The 17,887-nt window shown below is 46.9% G+C and overlaps 1 protein-coding gene across 4 annotated transcripts; it reads right to left on the bottom strand.

The window, feature by feature from the left end:
* Window positions 1–1,973: 1,973 nt before the first annotated feature.
* Window positions 1,974–17,774, bottom strand: CRAT (carnitine O-acetyltransferase). 4 transcript variants are annotated; one of them, XM_056504808.1, is made up of 15 exons: window positions 17,614–17,774; window positions 15,663–15,765; window positions 14,268–14,531; window positions 13,684–13,802; window positions 11,548–11,601; window positions 10,509–10,674; window positions 9,772–9,946; window positions 9,153–9,331; window positions 8,080–8,180; window positions 7,775–7,894; window positions 7,161–7,283; window positions 6,903–7,038; window positions 6,397–6,459; window positions 5,757–5,894; window positions 1,974–5,203 (listed from the first exon to the last, which is right to left on the bottom strand). In XM_056504808.1, exons 1-15 carry the CDS (start codon window positions 17,757–17,759, stop codon window positions 4,988–4,990), a joined length of 2,103 nt encoding a protein of 700 aa, XP_056360783.1. In that variant the 5' UTR covers window positions 17,760–17,774; the 3' UTR covers window positions 1,974–4,987. The 4 variants fall into 4 exon arrangements, with proteins under 4 accessions (XP_056360783.1, XP_056360782.1, XP_056360781.1 ...); XM_056504807.1 differs by having other exon boundaries at window positions 15,663–15,754; window positions 17,614–17,714; XM_056504806.1 differs by lacking the exon at window positions 15,663–15,765 and having other exon boundaries at window positions 17,614–17,718.
* Between the last annotated feature and the right edge of the window lie 113 nt (window positions 17,775–17,887).

Genomic DNA, 17,887 nt, shown 5'->3' with positions numbered 1-17,887 from the left:
ATAAGCAGTGCTGTGCTCCAGTAAGAGTCAGCCCAAAGCCTTACAAAATTCAGTTGCTAGTCTTTGTCTTAAGCACTGGATTTTTATTTTTTTCTGTTAAAACCTTAAGGGAGGGATTTTTAAAAATGAACACAGTGACAACCACAAGTGAACAACAAGGCAAATGACTAATAACTAGCTCAGCTGCTCTTGGAATTATTCCTTGAAAAGTCCTGTAAGACTCCATCCATGAACTCCAAGTAGGGAACTTGTCCTAGTAGAGGCTCCTGCCAGTTGCCACAGTAGCTTGGTCGGGGTTCTGCAGCTGTAGCCTTGAATGCTGAACTCCTGCAGGCAAGTTTTGCTTTCCATCCTTCTTCCATTGGGATTCCCCGTGCGGCAGTGGCGCTCTGGGTGCTGTGTCTCTGTGGGAGTGTGCCTGCCATCTCTGTGTGCTGGTGATGCCTACGACCTCTGTGACCCATGAGTTTGACCTGGCAAGGGCTATACTCAAAGTGCTTCAGGGCTGTGCATGGACACTTTCTGTATTTCTAATATATAATGCAGCAGTTCAAGTGTAACTACAGAAGTATTTATTCAAAGCACAATTGACTTGAACTTTCACAGATAAAGGACAGCTTCTGAACTGGCTCAAAGGTCATCGGTGTGCCTTCGATGCAGTCATGAGCAGAGGTAAAATGACTGTCACATCTCAGTCTTGCTGCCTGTTTTACTATCTCCACTTTAATCAGACTCCTGCATTATAAAGCTGCTTGAAGTGAGATTTATTTGTTTTTCCTGTTCATCCTGGTTATTTTTTTCTTTTTAAGTTTTCATTTGTGCCTGTTGCTATAGGAGTTTGTGTGTTTGTGTGGACTGGGAGCTGCTGTTGGACACCACTGTAGAAAGTGATCCTGATCCAGGAGATCAGGAATGAAGGCTGTTTAAATTTCTGTGTTTAAACAGCTATGGGTAGTAAATTAACTGTTTTCAGTTGGTACAGCAAGTATATACATACATTTTTTTAAAGAACTGTTTAGTACTTGCATAACATAAGCAATCCTGTAACATCTGAAGGAGCGGTGGATCTGCTTTGAAGGTGCATCATAATAAAGAGGCATCTTGCAGCTTTCACAAGGACATTTGATCTGCCTTAGACCAGCTCTGTTGGGATGAGACAGGACATCAGACAGGTCCCATGACATGGTGGTGCCATATGTTTCAGCTGGAAAACTGGTACTTATGTCTTGCAAAACCATTCATTTTTCTCTTTGTATCTCTTGTAAGTGAACTTACAAAGCCAGAATAGAGATCACACCTCTCTTCCCCAAGGTTTCTGAAGGAGTGGATTGTTTCAGGAGTGGCTTAGCACTTCCCCAAGCCTCTCGAGCTGTTATGACAGACTGCTGGAAAAAATAAATATGGACACATCTATTGAGCATAGGGAAGAGGGTTCATCTCCTCATGGACAGCAGTGCAGTGTAAAAAGCTGTTCCACTTCAAGTTGCCTTCAAACCCAAGCTTCCTATAGTTATTCTTAGGAATGAGGGAGAGGAAGAAGATCACTTGTAAGACACTGTAATAAACTCTCCTCTGTGAGTTGTTTGTAATCTGCATCTTCTGCCTACTTTTGCTGTACCTTTGCAGAAATTTTTGCAATACTTGATAAACAGTAGAAATTCCTTAGTGATTCCATGGATTTTATTAACTAAATGGTGCTGTGCAGGAAAAAGATCTGAGGTCTGCCTTATTACCCTACACTTGTATGCAGTCTCGTGCCACTAGTTTTCTGAAATTGAATATTTTCTTTGGAATATGTGGCTTTGCAAGCAGATGCTTTCTTTTCCTCCCCTGTACTCAAGGGGGCTGGATGGAGATATGACAATAAAAGGAAGGTGACAGAATGCTGTGGTTCACTGTTCTTGCTATCCCCACACAACACTGTCCCATTAAGGGCAGTTACATAACTTCTGCAGCGTTTAAGGAGATTTAAGTCTTTTTGTAGCATTTATCTATTTATTGTGTCCCAGTTTATTCAACAAACATTTCCAAACTTTGCATGACATAGATCCCACTACCCAAGAACATTTAACACAGCTAATCAGCAAAACATGCAACACTACCAGGCTGTGTCAAAAATTGCACTCATAGCCCAGGAGTTATCTGAATATTTCAGTCTTATGAATTTCTGAAATAATTTGTTCCAAATCGGTTGTTTTTCTGGAGCTTTAGTTTCTTCTTACTGTGCCTACTTCTACTTAATGTGCCTTTGAGACAATGGACAGCTCTTGATAAAACAATCAGAAACAGGGATAACAGTATTCGGTAAGTCAACACTGAAAAAATCTAGAAGATACAAACCAGAAGGACATCACATTTTAGAACTTGTACCATAAGAAAAGACTTTTTAAAGAAAAAACCTTGTAATGATTTTAGTGTCCTTTCAAGCACTTTAAAAATCAGCCTCGTTCATCTGAATTCCAGCTCTGTGTATCAGTAAGGATGCCTTAGGTGGTTTAGGAATCTTGTATCTCTTTGTCTGCTCCCTGCAGCTGTACTCTAGTACAGCTGAAGCTAGTGGGATATCCAGATTTAGATCCAGAATAGATCAATCCCCTCTTCTGAGGTACAGTCTTCAGCAGCACATGCTTATGCTTAGTCTTTAATAGGCACTTTGCTTTGAGAGCCTTCCCTTTTGAGACAGAAGTGGAAAAGGGCCAGTCTCAAATACTTCAGTGGCACTACTTGTGCTTGAAGGCATTGCAGACATGGAAAAATAATTCATCCCCTGGCAACAGAGGCTGATCAGTATGGGGGGAGGATTATTTGGGCAAAAGGAATATTTTTTTCTATGTAAAAAGCTCCATAAATCCAGATGTTATTCCAGTAAGGTATGTTCTTGTCAGTAGTATTTACACAATCACTTAGAGTTTGATAATACTGAGTATCCTCTTGCAGTTTTCAGTCTGATTGATACCGAGAGTCACCAGAGCAGGGGTTTCTGCTTGTAGGTCTGTAGTGCTCCTATTCATGTTTTTAGGCTGTCTCACTCCATTCAGGATTTTCTAAAGGACCAACTAAATCCATGTAGATGATGTGAAAGTGGCAGTTCAATCAAGTTCAATACAATCACTGGCTGTGCAGGTGAGTTTCAATTAAATTTTCCTCTTTTAAGGTTTGTTATTAGGTATAAGATAAAAGCTTTGAAATAACATCCTTTCAGGAAAAAAAAGCCAAAGCATTGGCTTGTATCTTTTCAGAAGCAAATTAGAATTATTTTTTCTTTTACTTTAAAAAGCTTTAGTGCAAATTTCTTCATACATGTTCATCAAGGCACTTTGATCATGTCCTTTGCAATTATTTCCCTGTTAACAAAACAGGCCATCACACTCCTAATGCTTCTTGTTGGTGACATCCCAGCAGACACATCTTGAAGGGTGTGCAAGTGAAATACAGAATTCCTACTGCAGAAATAACACTAGAATTCCTTACTACCATATGGTTTTACTAAATAAAAGCATAGTCAGGAGCTTGGGTTCTGACAGATTGGTTGGAAGTAGTTCCTATGCTACCATTGTATGTTAATGTTTATATATAAACTTCTGTCTCAAGTTTGTCAACTGAACATAAAAACAATATCATATGAGATCATCCTCTCACAGAATAAAGCTGGCACAAATTGGAGTAATATTTCAGTAAGAAATAACTCCCCAGTGTGGCAGAAAAGGTGCTGTGCTGTTTACTGCAGGAACAGGGGCTGCCACGGTGCAGAAAAAACCTGCAGGTCCATGTGTACCCCACTTTCTTCCTGTTTTTCAAGAATTTCTGCCTTGTTACAGCAGCGTGATGTGAAAAAAGGGTTTCTGCAGCTGTTTTTCCTTTGGCCTTCAACATATTTCAACTCTGTGGGCCAGGAATGGAAGTATGTTCTGGAGTATTTGTCCATAGCTCAGGCTAACACTGTGCACAAAAATGCTGTTTTTGAAAGCAAGGTGTAAAACCACATCGGGTTAATGTGTGTGCCTGAAGGACATCAGGCACGTGGCTTGTTAGTAAACAGAGTCAGCATCTTTTTTTCTTCTTCAGCTCCAAAGAAAGGTACAATAGAGCAAGGGTCCTGCTAAATGCATAGGAAATTCCTTCTCATCTCTGCAGCTGTGAAGGTACATAAAGCCAAAGCTGGAAAAACTTACATGAGGAGAGTTTTGTAGAAGCTTTATGGGCAAAAAGCTTTAGGCTGAGCTGGAAGATCAATGGTAGGACCATGGCAGGAAGCTTAACAAAAAGCCCAGAGCAAGAAGAAGAACAACAAAAATAACCTGAAACAGTAAAAATCACCTCAGTTTCTATCAAGTCATGTTCTCTTGTTAAGAGGGACAGTGTAAGAGGAGATCCCAGTGTCCTGAACAAGGGGAAGGAATATTCCTGTAAAGCCTTTACTGGTTGGAGTGTATGGGATAAGTAGTGCAGTGTTCTCTTAATGGATCTGCTCTGGTTTAACTTCCTTCTCCCCTTGCTGAAGTTGGATGATGAAGTTTTGCTGGAACAGTAGAAAAATCTTCAGTCAGGATTGGAAGATGCTCTTCAGATGATGAAACCAGGAAAAAGACTTGGTCTTACAGTAGTTTTATCATACAAGAAGCATTCCCTGCTTTTCACGGACAAGAACTACCTTCCTCACCAAATGGATTTAAGTACTGGTAAGGACTGCTTTCTGTATTTCCTGACAGTATTTTTCATAAAAATCATATTTGAGTCCTCTTTGAGGACAGGAAGGTGCATTTTGCATTGATGGGAGAAGCCCTGTCAGTTCTACTTTGGTTTGAGACAGTGTTTCCTCTCACTACAGAATCTGATATCTGCAGGTGGCCCCTCTGTAACATCTTGCTGAAAACAAATGGTAGATATCTTTGTAGGTTCCAGGGCAAGCCGTTCTCTGAATCATTTTCTGAGGAACTGGGAGCTTCAGTGCATCAGGGATAGCCCGTTTAACTGGGGGCTTTCCCTCTTACAGTTTGGATTTGGGAGCAGCCTGGAGCAAGATCCTCATGTCTAGCAGTGCTTTCTCCAGATAATGTGCCATGCGGGCTGCGTTTGTGTCAGCACAGCTGTTGAAGGCTGAAATTGCAAAGTTGATGTGTTCTTCCATAGGGTTGTAACAGACTCCATAGCCATCTGGAACCACGGGACCAAAACACATCACACAATCTGTCTTGGCTGGGACCTGTGGAGACAATGTGATTAAAACCTTCTGACCAGTCAGAGAAAAATGAAACCAAATGCAAACAGCTCTGTCAACAGAAGAAAATCAATAAATCTCATTAAACTGCTCTTGAAGGGTCTTTGGTCAAGCTTACCTCCCAACACACACATGCTGGATCCTACCATGTAGCAGCAATGTGTTTTCCTCTGCATTTGCACAGGACTGTTTACCCCAGGGTAAGCTTGTAGTAAGTCACAAGCAGAAATATTCAGTAAGAATCAGTGCACAGCACTTAACACTAAGCTGTTCTGGCTGCTGACTTCATTGATCTCACTGGGATTTAGACACCAAACACTCTTGGTGATCCTGGCTTTGGTTATGTAAGTGTTTTAAATGTTTGTGAGTGACTGTGGCAGGAGTAAGATCAGATCTGTAGCTTTATGGGACTGGCAGCCAGCTTAGAAATTTCTGACACAATGTAGATGAGTTTCTAACAGAAAGGAACTGAAGAGAAACATGGTGAAAGACAGCATGAAAAGGAACAGAGAGTGCTTCTGGCTCAGATTAGTTGTACCTGGCTGGTTGAGAGATTGAAGTGCATTGCAACAGCATAGGCTGTGTCCATGAAGAGCTCAGGAATGCTCACCAGGTCCTCGATTGCCTGGAGCTTCAGCCCCAGGAGGTGCCGGTCTATTGCATTGCCCCGTATGGCCTGGAGGAAAGCAAGGATGGACAGATGAAAGCCAGGCCAGCAGCAAGTGAGCAAAACTATTTCTCTGGGTTAAAGAAAAGAACACTTATAAAAAGTTTCTAAATGTTTGGAGTTAGAAGGAAACTAGATCTTGCCGTTAAGATCAATAATCTTGTCTGTAAGAACTGTGAAATTAAACACACCTGTGGAAACAACCTTACTGTTCCTGCTCATGGACTCCCTCTGGTTTAAGGGCTCCTTGTGCAACTTTGGCATTTATCAGCAACAACAATGGTAAGAAATTAAGTTATTGTAATACTTAATTCTCTCCTTTAGGCCAGTCACAAGGGACACTTGTGACACCAGCTAGAGAGGATTCAGTCTTTGGCCATAGAGCACTGTCAGATCAGAGTCAGACCTTTGCAACACTAACAGCCACACTGCTGTGTTCAGGTCTTGTCTTTCCCCAAAACTCTCATGTGCTGGGTAAGCCCCCAAGCCTGGCTGCACAGAGTTCACTCACCATGTCTGTGTATTCCCTGTGGGCCTGTGTGGCTCTTCTCAGCAGGTCTGCTTTCTCCTGGTCCTGAGAACACAGATCTGTTTAAGTTTTTCTGCAGAACAGAGAACCTAATTTTGGCACTTCTCTAGGATGGAGGACATTTCTACTTTGTGTGTCTGTATGAAACTCATTTATATTTAATAGACTTAATTTTTATATCATTTTGTTTGGCAGCATTACTGAATTCTGAATAGAATGAATCCATCAGTGGCAGAACTTAGTTGGAGTAGCTGAACAGCCTTACAAAGGACTTTTTGGTGGGCTCAGAAACATCCACATGATGTTTCCCAGGCTTTCAGTACGTGTGATAGAAAAGTCAAATCAAACCCCTGTTGTGTAAAGATACTGCAAGCTATGGTTTAGCTCAATATGGGGTGCAGCCCTCTTTAGCTGAAACCAGGGTTAGCCAAATAAGCAGCTTTTCTCTTTCCTGGATTCCTCTTACTCCACTTCTCTGAGATCCTCACCGATTTGTCAGGGCCGTCCATGGATTGTACAAACTTGAGGGAGGCCACGGAGGCGGAGCGGATGGTGTCGGTGCGGCCCAGGCGGAACATCCTCAGTGACGCGCTCTCGTACGTGGCACAGGTGCGGCCGTACATCCTGGGACAGGGAGGAGAAACCACTCAAGTGAGGCTGCCCTGGGAGAGCCTTATCTGTGCCACCTTTATCAAGCTCACGTGTTTGAGCCTGTCAGTTGAGGAATGACCTCTGGGAGGTCTTACCTGTAGTATGCCAGCTGCAAGGCCAGCTGGATAAAAGCATCAGGGCTTATCTTCTCTGACTTGGGGAAACCTTTCCCAAATTGATGAAAGACCATGACTTTGATATCCAGATCTTCGACCATTCTACAAGGAAAGAAAGAGGAGCTGTTGCTTTGTTTGTTGCTCATTCTTGTAACACAGAGGAATGGATTTGTTTTCACAAGGCTCAGAGGGAACAGGCCATCTGGATCTGACCTATGCAGGGATAGAGAGCTCCAGCACACATAGATCTCTTTGGGCAGCACCACAGAGGTAAGAATTTTTGGCCACTGCTAAAAATCTTCACCAGGTTAGATGCCCGTTTGTGTTTATTCTCCAGTACTCTTCGCTGGATCCAGTAAAATCTTGTTCTTTCTTAGCAAACAGGATGAATCATTAATAACCCCTTTCCAGCACCTCTTACCTTACTCCTGCCAGTGTTTTCCAGCTCAGCTCAATGCTGCTGAGCCCAGAAATCACTGGGAAAACTCCCTGGCTGCAGTTGGGAAAGCCTCATTTAAACCACTGACAGGCTCCAAAGGGGGACATGAATTACTCCCTGTCACCCACCCAGTTCTCCACTGCCTCATACTCACATGTTGAGGTTTTGCTTTGCAACCTCTATGTCATTCTTGATTTCTGGAGTGATGTTAAACCGCAGCTTTTTGGGCATTGGCAGAGGAACCGTGGGTGATGTGCCCACCTCGGGTTTCTTCCTGTGCAGAGAAATGGTTGTTTGACCAGACCTTTGGCATGAGGCTCAGCTAGGAATGCCAGAGCCTGGATAGAAATGCACAGGAGATCTTCCCTAACACCTTGTGACACTGTTCACAGCCTGACAGACCCCTCACAGTGCCATAAGGGATCTCCAATGCTGAGGAAAAGCAGGGGCAGGACTCACGTGAACTCCACAATGTGATCCAGAAGAGCAACGATGGGTGGGCCTTCAGAGGGAGCATGCTCATATACCAGACCACAGGAGCCATCTTCAGCAATGATGAACTGGCACAGAAGCACGAGAGGACAGTGTTGAAGACAGGCAGTGTGTGAGGCAGAAGATACCCTGAGACCTCAGTGTCTCCCTGTCTGTATCAGAGCCTGTCCTTGCACACTGAAAGGTCTCCTTTAGCAGGACAGCAGTGGAAGCCTTTCAGCAGGTGCAGAAGATCTGAGAGTTGTTACAGTTCTGCAAAATTCCTTGGATAAGGGTGTGCCTGACATACTGGTGGGCTCAGTGCTTTGGCCATACAGAAGTTCAGTGGTTCTGATTTACTGAGATGCACCCACAGTACAGGAACAACATTGCCACATGCAGGCTTACCCTAACTTTTCAATCAGCTGGAACATCAAAACTTTATCCCCTTGGTGAAGAGTTCCAAATGGGAACAAAACAGCTGAAAACACTGTGAAGAGTTCAGCAGGTGTGAGAAGAGTCCTCTAAAGCACCATTGCTGCAATCCACAAGCCAGGATATACCAACTAGAAAAAGCTCCAACAGCAGCTGCTCTAGAAGGATCTTGACAAGACTGAATAGAGAAAGATCAGAGGGATGCTGTGGGATGGAAGTGCATGTTTCAAAAAACAAAATGCCATTGGGCAGCTTCTGGCAGAACCAGGAAAAGTGACAAGTCTGGAGGAGATCCAAGGAACAGACCTCCCATCATTTGGACTGCCTCAGAGCAGACGAAGCATTGTTCACCGCAGGCAGAAAATTGATTTATAAGGAACACAAAGACCTGCTGCACTGAATAAACATGGGCAGAGGCAGAAAAAGAAACAAGTCCCTGAGGCAGCGACGAGTGCTGGTGACTGCAGGGGGAACCACAGGATCTCAGCCACTACTCCTAGTCTCCCTTGTTTTTCCACTCTCTTAACATGAGAGTGCAAAAGTTTCCTGGGATTTTTTGGACTTTTGTAGTCTCAGTAAGCACCTCCAGATCACCTCTTGGGCAGCTTTGCAGCAGCAGTTCTTACCTGCAGGGTTTTGTCGAACCAGCGGTTGCCGCTGTTGAAGCGGCTGCCGCCGCCGTGCAGCATCTGCGCGGCCACGCGGCTCTTGTAGATGTCCTCGGACACCCGGGGCATGGGCGCGTCCAGGCACACGGTGCAGATGCTCCTCTCAATGGCACGCACCGATTCCTTGTTGGTCTTGTCTGGGAGAGAAATGAACCCTGAGTAAGAGGGAGCTCTCGCTGGAAGGAGATGGAATTTTGAAAGAGTGGGTTTGAAGGATGCAGTGTTGGGTTCCCACTCTACCTCAGTGGGGGTGTACACAGCTGTTAAAATTGCAACCAGCTGGGTTGTTGCATGTGAACATGCTGCATTCACCTACCTTTTTTCACTTTTCTTACATCCTACCTATTTGCAAGACAACAAACTCTGGGATTTCACTGAACTTCACACTTTGAATCTGTACCTTCCAACCCAAAAATTACAATAGATGGCAATGATTACTTCTTTAAGGTGGAAAGCTCATGTTATCTCTCCAAAACAAGCTTCCAAAATAAAGAATTGAGCAGAGCATAGTGAGGAGGTTTGTTACTCAAGGATCTGCAGTGTTTGTTGGCACTTGTGTGTTAGGGGCTCTACAGACCTTTCAGGAGGTTGTTGTAGGCTTTTGCCCAGCTGTTTCGGTGGTTGGTGGTGAGGATCCCAATAGGTTCTTTGTTTGTTTGGAGGGAGGTGTTCCAAATCTTCTCCAGCTGAATGAAGAGCTGGTCAGCAGTAAGGGGAGATCCATCACTGTTGTAAACATCCAGCTCAAAGAACTGAAGGTGAGAAGAGTGGACAAGGACAGAGACAGAACGTGAAAGAAGGTAATTATTGTCCAGCCCCAGAAACTGGGAACAGCCACTTTGAGAAGGTAAGACCTGGCTGAAGAACTCAGCTTGCAAGACCTTTGAAGGGTGCTGAGAATTGAGAGACCCAAGTCCAGCTTCTGTTGCAGGGCATAAAAATACAGTCCTGGTTTTATGAAGCTGTGGTAACAAGGACCAATGAGGAATTCCTGTTTCTGAGACTAAGTTGCAGTGGGAGGGTTTGTTATCCAATTTCCACATTCAGTTTCCAGTTGCAGACATGGTCTCTGGGCTTTGAGAGAAAGGAATTACAGGGACAAGAAACAGAGGAAGACAGTTATTTTTCTGTCTCTAGTCTGTTGCTTACACATGGCAATTCTGCTGCTGGCCAAAGATAAAGGAAGCAGGAACAAATCCCTGGTGAGGCAAACCTTGTGGGCAGAGACTTTGTTATTCCCTTTCCTCTGGATAACAGCTAGCAAAAGGGACACCTGCACCTCAACAAACCCTGAAAGCCCAGCAGTTACCCTACCTGGAAGTTGTGGACGACTGTGATGTGTCTGGACTGCTTTTTGCCCTTGGCGTAGTTGACAATGGAATCCCGCTTGGGCCCGGGAATGCGGCAGGATGAGAGGATCTGGTAGTACTGGTTCATACAGAGGGGCTTCCCACCCATGTACTCCACTGGAAGGGTCTCACTGGAGACACAGCAAGGTAAGGAGGAAGGAGAGAGAACAAATCAGTGTGAGCAGGCCTGTGCTCCCCACACAGGTCACAGACTCAACCTTCAGCTGCACTCACTCATTCACTCCAGCAAAACCTAAACATGTTGGTGGCATGAAAAAGGAGCTGTCCTTCCCCATTCCTATAAATTTTCTTAGTAATGCTACAAAAAAATGTCTGTTTGCTGGCCTTTCATTTGGGAAGGGGAAAAAACAGTCCTGTCATATCAGAGAATCAGATCTCTGGACCTACTCTGTGGCTGTAGTTCTGAGTGATGAGTGTCTGATGTGCTGATATGATTCATTAACTAGGCAGGGCTCAATCACTCCCTTTTGCAGTCATATTTCAACTACCCTGAACTTTGACTGTTGATATTAGTAACATATTTTTGGACCTGAAATAAGGCATGTCTAGCAGAGATTTGCTGATGACTGAAAAAGAAAGGGTAAGGGAGGAACAAATTTCTCTAAAGCTTGTCCCATCTAGCTGGCAGATGAGAAACAACAGGAACCCAAAACTGGAGACTCAAATTCTTGCTGCCTGAGTGGTAGCTTGGCCCTGAAAGCAAACAGAAGTGCAAAGCTCCATGGGACTGTCAGTCGTGCTCGCTCCCTCCAAGCATGTTCCATGCCAATGAAAGCATTAAGGTAAACAAGGAACGTGAAGACAGAAGAGTAGGTTTGCCTTTTTCCACTGGAGGGGACTGTGGCAGTGAGCAGTGCTGGGGATTACAGTATGTCTTTTCAAATATATACTGTCATCTCCTGCCTTTCTTCATGAGAGATTTATGGACTCAGCCTCTCTGACATTAAGGAAGGTGTGAGCTCTCAGGAGGGTCAGTAACTCACTTGTCAATCATGCTCTTGAAATCCAGGATACCTTCGATCAGCTTGGCAGCAAACCTGTAAAAATACCAAATGTAACAAGCTGAGATCAAGCAGAGACTGTCTGGGGCTGAGGGACAAGCTGAGGAGGATTAGCAGAGCTGTTCTCTGCTCCTTGAAAGCTCAGCATTTCTGCCAAGCCCCTGTTGTGCCCATCTCTGATTCACTGACACAGCCACTCTGGGCTGTGATTTGAGATTGCTGGATAGTCCAAGTACCATGTGGCACTTTCTTTTTTTAAGTGTATTACTATACAGCCAAGGAACTCTGGACAGCTTGCAAGAAAGCAGGATTCAGTCATGCATTAATGACCCTCTAACAGCAGCATTTGCTACTGATGTGTTATGATTTTATCACATCTGAGTTCTGATTCTCAGCACTAAAACAGCACCAAGAGAAGGAGATTTCTGCCCTTCCCTGGCTAGGGGCCACCTTGGAGTGTGTCATGCCAAGATGCAGCTGTTTCTCCCTTGCATCCAAGACACCACTGCTGACTGAGTTCCTACCCCAGGGAACATCCTGCTGCTAACACAACTCTGGAGAACCTTCCTCTGGTATCGAGGTCCTGGAAACAAAGCAGATGTACTGCATGTGGACACTGAAGTGTTGTGTTTACCAGGATCAACATAAACACTACCAATGCCAGCTCCCAGCAGGGCTGTGACAAGCCACATCAAGCTGCTTAGCTGGACGTGACAGATTGGCCTTCTCTGACATGGGAGCTCCCACCTGTCCCTGGAGGAAGGAGGCAGGAGGTCACTGGGACAGGAGATTGTGTTGCCTGAGTGAGGTGGTGCCAACATTTGGCATTTGCAGGCAGTATCCTTGAGATTGGCTCAGCCTGCCCATTCCTGGGAAAGATCAAAGGACACAACTCCGAGAACCTAAGGGTTCTGTGAAATGAGACATTCTGCAAAGTAGTTTTCAATGAAAATTTCTCAGCCTTACTGCAAAACAGGAGGGAAATGCCAGTGAGAGAGTCTGTGTTCCTTTCCAGAGAATGAACAGCCTGGAAGCAGAGTTTGTGCTCGAGGAGATGGGAGAGGTTGGTTGACTTCTTTTAAGCCAGCAGTTTTGCCAGGTTAAGGAGTAAAAAACCATCACTTTCCAAATTTGCCTTCTGTTTTTGGAAGCTTTAGTTTCAAGCTGCACTGTCAAACTTCTTTATGCAGCCACAAACTACCCAAACACATATTTAGATTGTATTTTACACAGAAGCCAACCTTCTTATACAGCTGCTGAATTCCACTGGTTGGGCACTTGCAGTTCCCCAGATCATTTGGAAACTTAAAAGTAAATAATATGACAGAGAACTTTCAGGACATTTGTGTACTCTTGCACTGTTGTAAGGCTAATCCTCTGCTCAGGTGTATCGGGGGGTGGGAGGGAAGATTTGTTCCCAGCCTCATTGATCCCCTGGTTCTTTTGATCTGCCAGGGCAGTGCTGACTGGTAACTGTGGCAAAGGTAACTGTGTAAAGGTCAGTGCTAAAGTTTTGCAGGTGGATTCAAAACATTCTCCTAGTGGTGGTTAAAAATTAAAGGGAGCCCACGAGGAAGGGAGGGCATGGCAGGGTCTGATTGCAAGCAAAAGCCTGGTGTGGAAAGGTTGGTCACTGTGAAGTTTCTCAAACCATGAATCACAATAGGGGACAGTCCCTGTCAGGCTCTCCCATCCCTATAAACTAGCAAACTCCAGAGACATTTCTGGGTGATCTCCTTTACAGTCTGGGCTACTTTTTATGCCTCTTCTAACTGCACAAACATTCACAGTGCCTCCAGTACATCTTCCCAATGTCTCCAGCCAGTGATGGGACCATTTTGCAGTGAAGATCCATGCTTGAGCAAAGACCTAAATGTAGTTTCTCAGTCTCTGTTTAATACCTGAACCACTAGACTCTCTGGTTTTGTCTCATGATTAAATATTTAGTATGGTGCAACCAGGAGTTTCCTTACAGCCTGGCAGCCTTGCCCTTACAGCACAGATCAGGGGACCACACTGTTATTACTCATTCCCAATCTGCCTTAATACCCTCATCCCTGTTGAGCACAGAGAACTCATCCCACCTATAACCTAAGGGAAGGTAGAAAAGGATTTTACCTGAGCTGCCCTTGTCGATCCAGAAAATCCTGCTTAGGTAAAACCACACCTGGGCTGGAGTGGACCACAACTGGCAGGCGATATTCCAGGTAAGCTGTCTTCAGCCACCAGTCTGAGAGCTGGGATGGAGAAAGAAAATATGCAGGGAGCCCTGCATTGCTGCTGTCTAACCGAAGCCTGGCTGATGGCTCTCAGCATCCTGCCCCCGGCTCTGTCCCACTCTTTGCAAACAAAGTGTCTGGGGTTTGTACTATGAAGGTAGATGGGGAAATGAGGATTTGAGCAAGGCATGGGGGGCTTTTGGTGCAGCGCTTGAGCAGAAGGCTTCCTTCAGCTTTTTGGGGCAGCTATGTGATGCTGACAGATTCAAGCCTTCAGCAGCCACAGGAAGGGCCAGACTCCCTGTTCTGCTCACCCAAGCCCTGGTGATGAGTTTGCAGAGCTTGGGGAGACCAGCAGCAAACTGGTCAGGAGGGTGATGCCATTAAAACACAGGTGCCAGTGCATGCAGCCAGGACAGGGAAGAGATGCACATCAGCCCTCCACCCTCCCCAAACAGAGCTGGGGCCAGAGCCCTGACCTACCCAGTTCTCTGTTTTCTTGGCTCTTCTCTCCAGGCCTTTCTGCAGCCTCTCCCCGACGCCTCCCGGCTTGCGGAACTCAGCCACCAGCTCCTGCGTGTGGTTCAGCTCCTCGGGGCTGATGATGGGCTGCAGGGCCAGCAGGTACCGGTCCAGGGTCTGCTGCAGCGGTGGCACGGGCAGGTGGGGCAGTGCCTCCTGGTGCAGCTGGAATCTGCCCAGGATCTTGTTCAGAGCTGTCTGCTTCAGCAGGCCACAGGGCCTGGCCTGCAAAGCACAGAACAAATGTCGAGACAAAACTCTTCCTGAGGCAGCAAAGAACCTGGATCTAGGGCTCTCAATCCCAGCCTCTCTGTGGGCACATGGGTGTCCCAGCCTGGGAGCAGAGCACGGTTGTGTGCTGGAGAGGGTGCAGGACATCCAGGAAAGCTGTGGAAGAGAAACTCCATATCCCAAGATATCTAGAGTCAGCTCCTCAGAGAAAATGCTGCTGGGATGATGACACATCTCCCCACTCTCTGGACACCTTCCAGCTGAGAGTCTCCATGTGATGGACAAAGTCAAACCCTTCCATCCCATGGTAAGTGGGAAGACAGTTGTGAAAAAAAACAATCATCTTATGTACTATCAGAAACTTTCATTATTTCTTACAAAAGTGTAAGGCTAAAAAGCAGAACCCTTGTGCAAAACCAAACTACACTTTTGGCTTACAGCAGGCAGAATTTAGCTAAGTTTGGGGCAGAATAAAATGCCTCTTCTCGGTCTATTCAGGAAACTGTGGGTGATGCCAAAAGGCTCCTGTGATCCAACTGGGTCATGTGGGAGCAAAAGCCTTAGAAAGCACCAACCACTAACTTGGCTGGAGAAATATAACACGGCAAACCGAAGCATTCACCAGGAAATCAACTCACCAGTTTTCCCCAAAAAGAATAACAACATCCTTTTGAATGAACAGGGTTGGACATTCTTCAGCTTGAAGATGCTTCAATAGTACTCTCAAGGTTTCCAGTTCCCTCTGCACCTCCCTCTCCCATGGATCTACTGAATCAGACACTCCTGTAGGACTCTGGACTTTGCATTGTCAGTGTACTGAGAATGCAAAGCCACGGAGAACATTCCCTTTGACTTCCACAGCAATGAGAAAATAGCTGTCCCCACACCTCCTCCCAGCAGTTAAGCACAGAGAAGAAAGAGCTAAATCTACAAGATGACAAAGCCCCCCCAAAAACTGCCCTGGTTTGGGGCAGTTGGGTCTTTGTGGGACCTGGGAAGAGCTGTGAGATGGAGCTTTGGAGAAGGAATCAGAAAAACGGGAGAAGGAATTACTGAAGCATAGAAGAAGAGTGGGACTAGGAGGAAATGAAAGGTGTTGATCACAGCAGCTTGGGCATACTGTACCTTCTCTGCTTGCTTCTGCTTCCTATCCATGGCTGGTAGGACAGAAAAGCCCGTAAAGCTCTCCCTCGGCCTGTGTGGGTCTCCTCTTCCACCTGACAATGTGCTGCCCGTGCAGGGCGTCACCTCATTAGCCAACTGCCACATGACTGCTCCGATCAGAGGGCTCAAGGGCTGGCACAGCCTCGGCAGGGGACAGGAATTATCAGACCATTGGGTTGCGACAACTGCCCTGAAGGTGCCCCTCTGGGCAGCTGATCAATGCCTGGCTAGAGCCTCTCTCTGCCTGAGCTCTGTGCTCCAGCTACCGCAGAAGTGGGGATGTTGTTCCTTCAGCCTTTGCCCGGACCATGAAACTACTGTGGCTGTTGGGAGAGATATCTGGACATCAGGCAGGAGAGACCCCAGTTTATGTCCTGGAGGTGGCACCATGGGCAGTACCTTAACTGCCCTCACTCCCCGTCCATGAGACTTTGGGCAGTTCTGGGTTGTCAACTCAGTCTTAAAAAAATAAACAGCCAAAAAGCATCTCCACAGCAGGGCAATGAGAGTGCCATGCAGTCACAAGGAATATCAGCCCCTCCTTCGTGTTTGTCTAATGAATTGACGGGCAGACAAGCACAGTCTGCACAGCTTGAATACAGTATGATGATTCCAAACAAACAGCTGCAGATTTTCCATGTGGTAACAATGAAAATCCCAAAACAAACCTGTATGTATGGAAGCCACCGTATGTAAAAACGCGGAATGCATTTATCTTCCTCTTTTCTGTCCCCTGCTTGTTTGGTTTGGGGTTAAACTTAAGCATTTGGTGGGAGGAGGAACAGTGTTCAGAGCTGAGGAGGCAGCTGACAGCAAATAGAGGGGACAGCCCCACAAGCTCCACACAAACAGCACAAGGAACACCAGTGGAGCAGGGTGTGCAGACAGGGCCAGCCTGTGGGCTGGCATTGCTGCCGAGCCACATTCCAACACAGCAAAGAACCTTTTCCAGAGCCTGCAAAGCTGGTGGGAAAGGAAACCCACCTGCTGGGGTCAGGAGGAATTTTGTAGTTGATTGTTAGCACAGCCACAGCATTGAGTGTCAGGATATCAGAGGTTTGTCTTTTATTTTTAAATCAGTCCCAACTGGACATCTCAGTACAAGACAGACAAGACACTGCTGGAGAGGGTCCAGAGGAGGACATAAAGATAATTAAGGGACTTGAGTATCTCTCGTATGAGGAGAGTGAGAGGCTGTGGGAGTTTGTCCTGTTTAATCTGAAGAAGAGGAGGCTGACAGGGAATCTCAACAATCTATATAAATATCATCGAGGTGGGCGTCAAGAGGGTGGTGCCAGACTCTCTTCAGGGGTGTGCAATGACAGGAGAGGGAGCAATGGCCATAAACTAAAACACAAGAAGTCTGCCCTCAACGTGAGGAATAACTTTTTTACATTAAGGATGGCAGAGCACTGTGCCCTAGTGCCCAGGGATGTCTCCCTCTCTGGAGACATTCCAAACCCAGCTGGACACGTTCCTGTGTCACCTGCCCCAGGTGACCCTGCGATGGCAGAGGGGTTGGACAGGGCGATCTCCAGAGATCCGCGCTTTCCAACCCTGACAGCTCAGGGATTGTCCGGATCTCCAGCCCGGGCAGCTGCACCTTGCGCGCTGCCGCCAGGCACGGGAAGGAACCAGCGGGTGAGGGAACTGACTTCGGCAGGGTCCGTGCCCCGCTCCCGGGACAGGCGGCACCGGGCCCATCCGAGCCCGCCCGCCCGGGGACCCGGGTGGGGCGCGGAGCCGGACCCGACAGCGGCACCGCCGCCAAAGGCCCCGCGCGGACCCGGGCTCGCCGCCCGCCCACCCCGTACCCTGCCCGCTGCAGGGACCCTCGAGCCGCCCGGCCGCCACCTCGCACCCCGTCCCCAGCCGGTCCCGGCGGAGCTGCCCCTCCCGGTGTCGCGCTTACCGCAGCTCTGGCCACCAAGGCGAGCATGGTCTCGCGCCCCGAGCCCCGGGCCCGCCGCAAGGACACCCCGGCCGCCGCCGCTCCGCCGCCCCGGGGCGGGGCTCCCCCGCCGCCATCTTGGAGTGGGGCGAATCCCGCCTTGCCATCTTTGAGAAGGGCAGAGTGATGCTTTGGGCGGAGGGAGCGCCGCGACCGGTGTTTGAGCCCTGTTGCGGCCCCTCTCTCCGCTGCCTCCCCCCGGAGATGGTGAGGAAGATCTCCGCCCTCGCCTCCA

This window comes from Oenanthe melanoleuca, chromosome 17 (genome assembly GCF_029582105.1).
Source record: "Oenanthe melanoleuca isolate GR-GAL-2019-014 chromosome 17, OMel1.0, whole genome shotgun sequence".
Classification (NCBI taxonomy): Eukaryota; Metazoa; Chordata; class Aves; order Passeriformes; family Muscicapidae; genus Oenanthe; species Oenanthe melanoleuca.
This window is presented reverse-complemented; position numbering and strand designations above follow the sequence as displayed.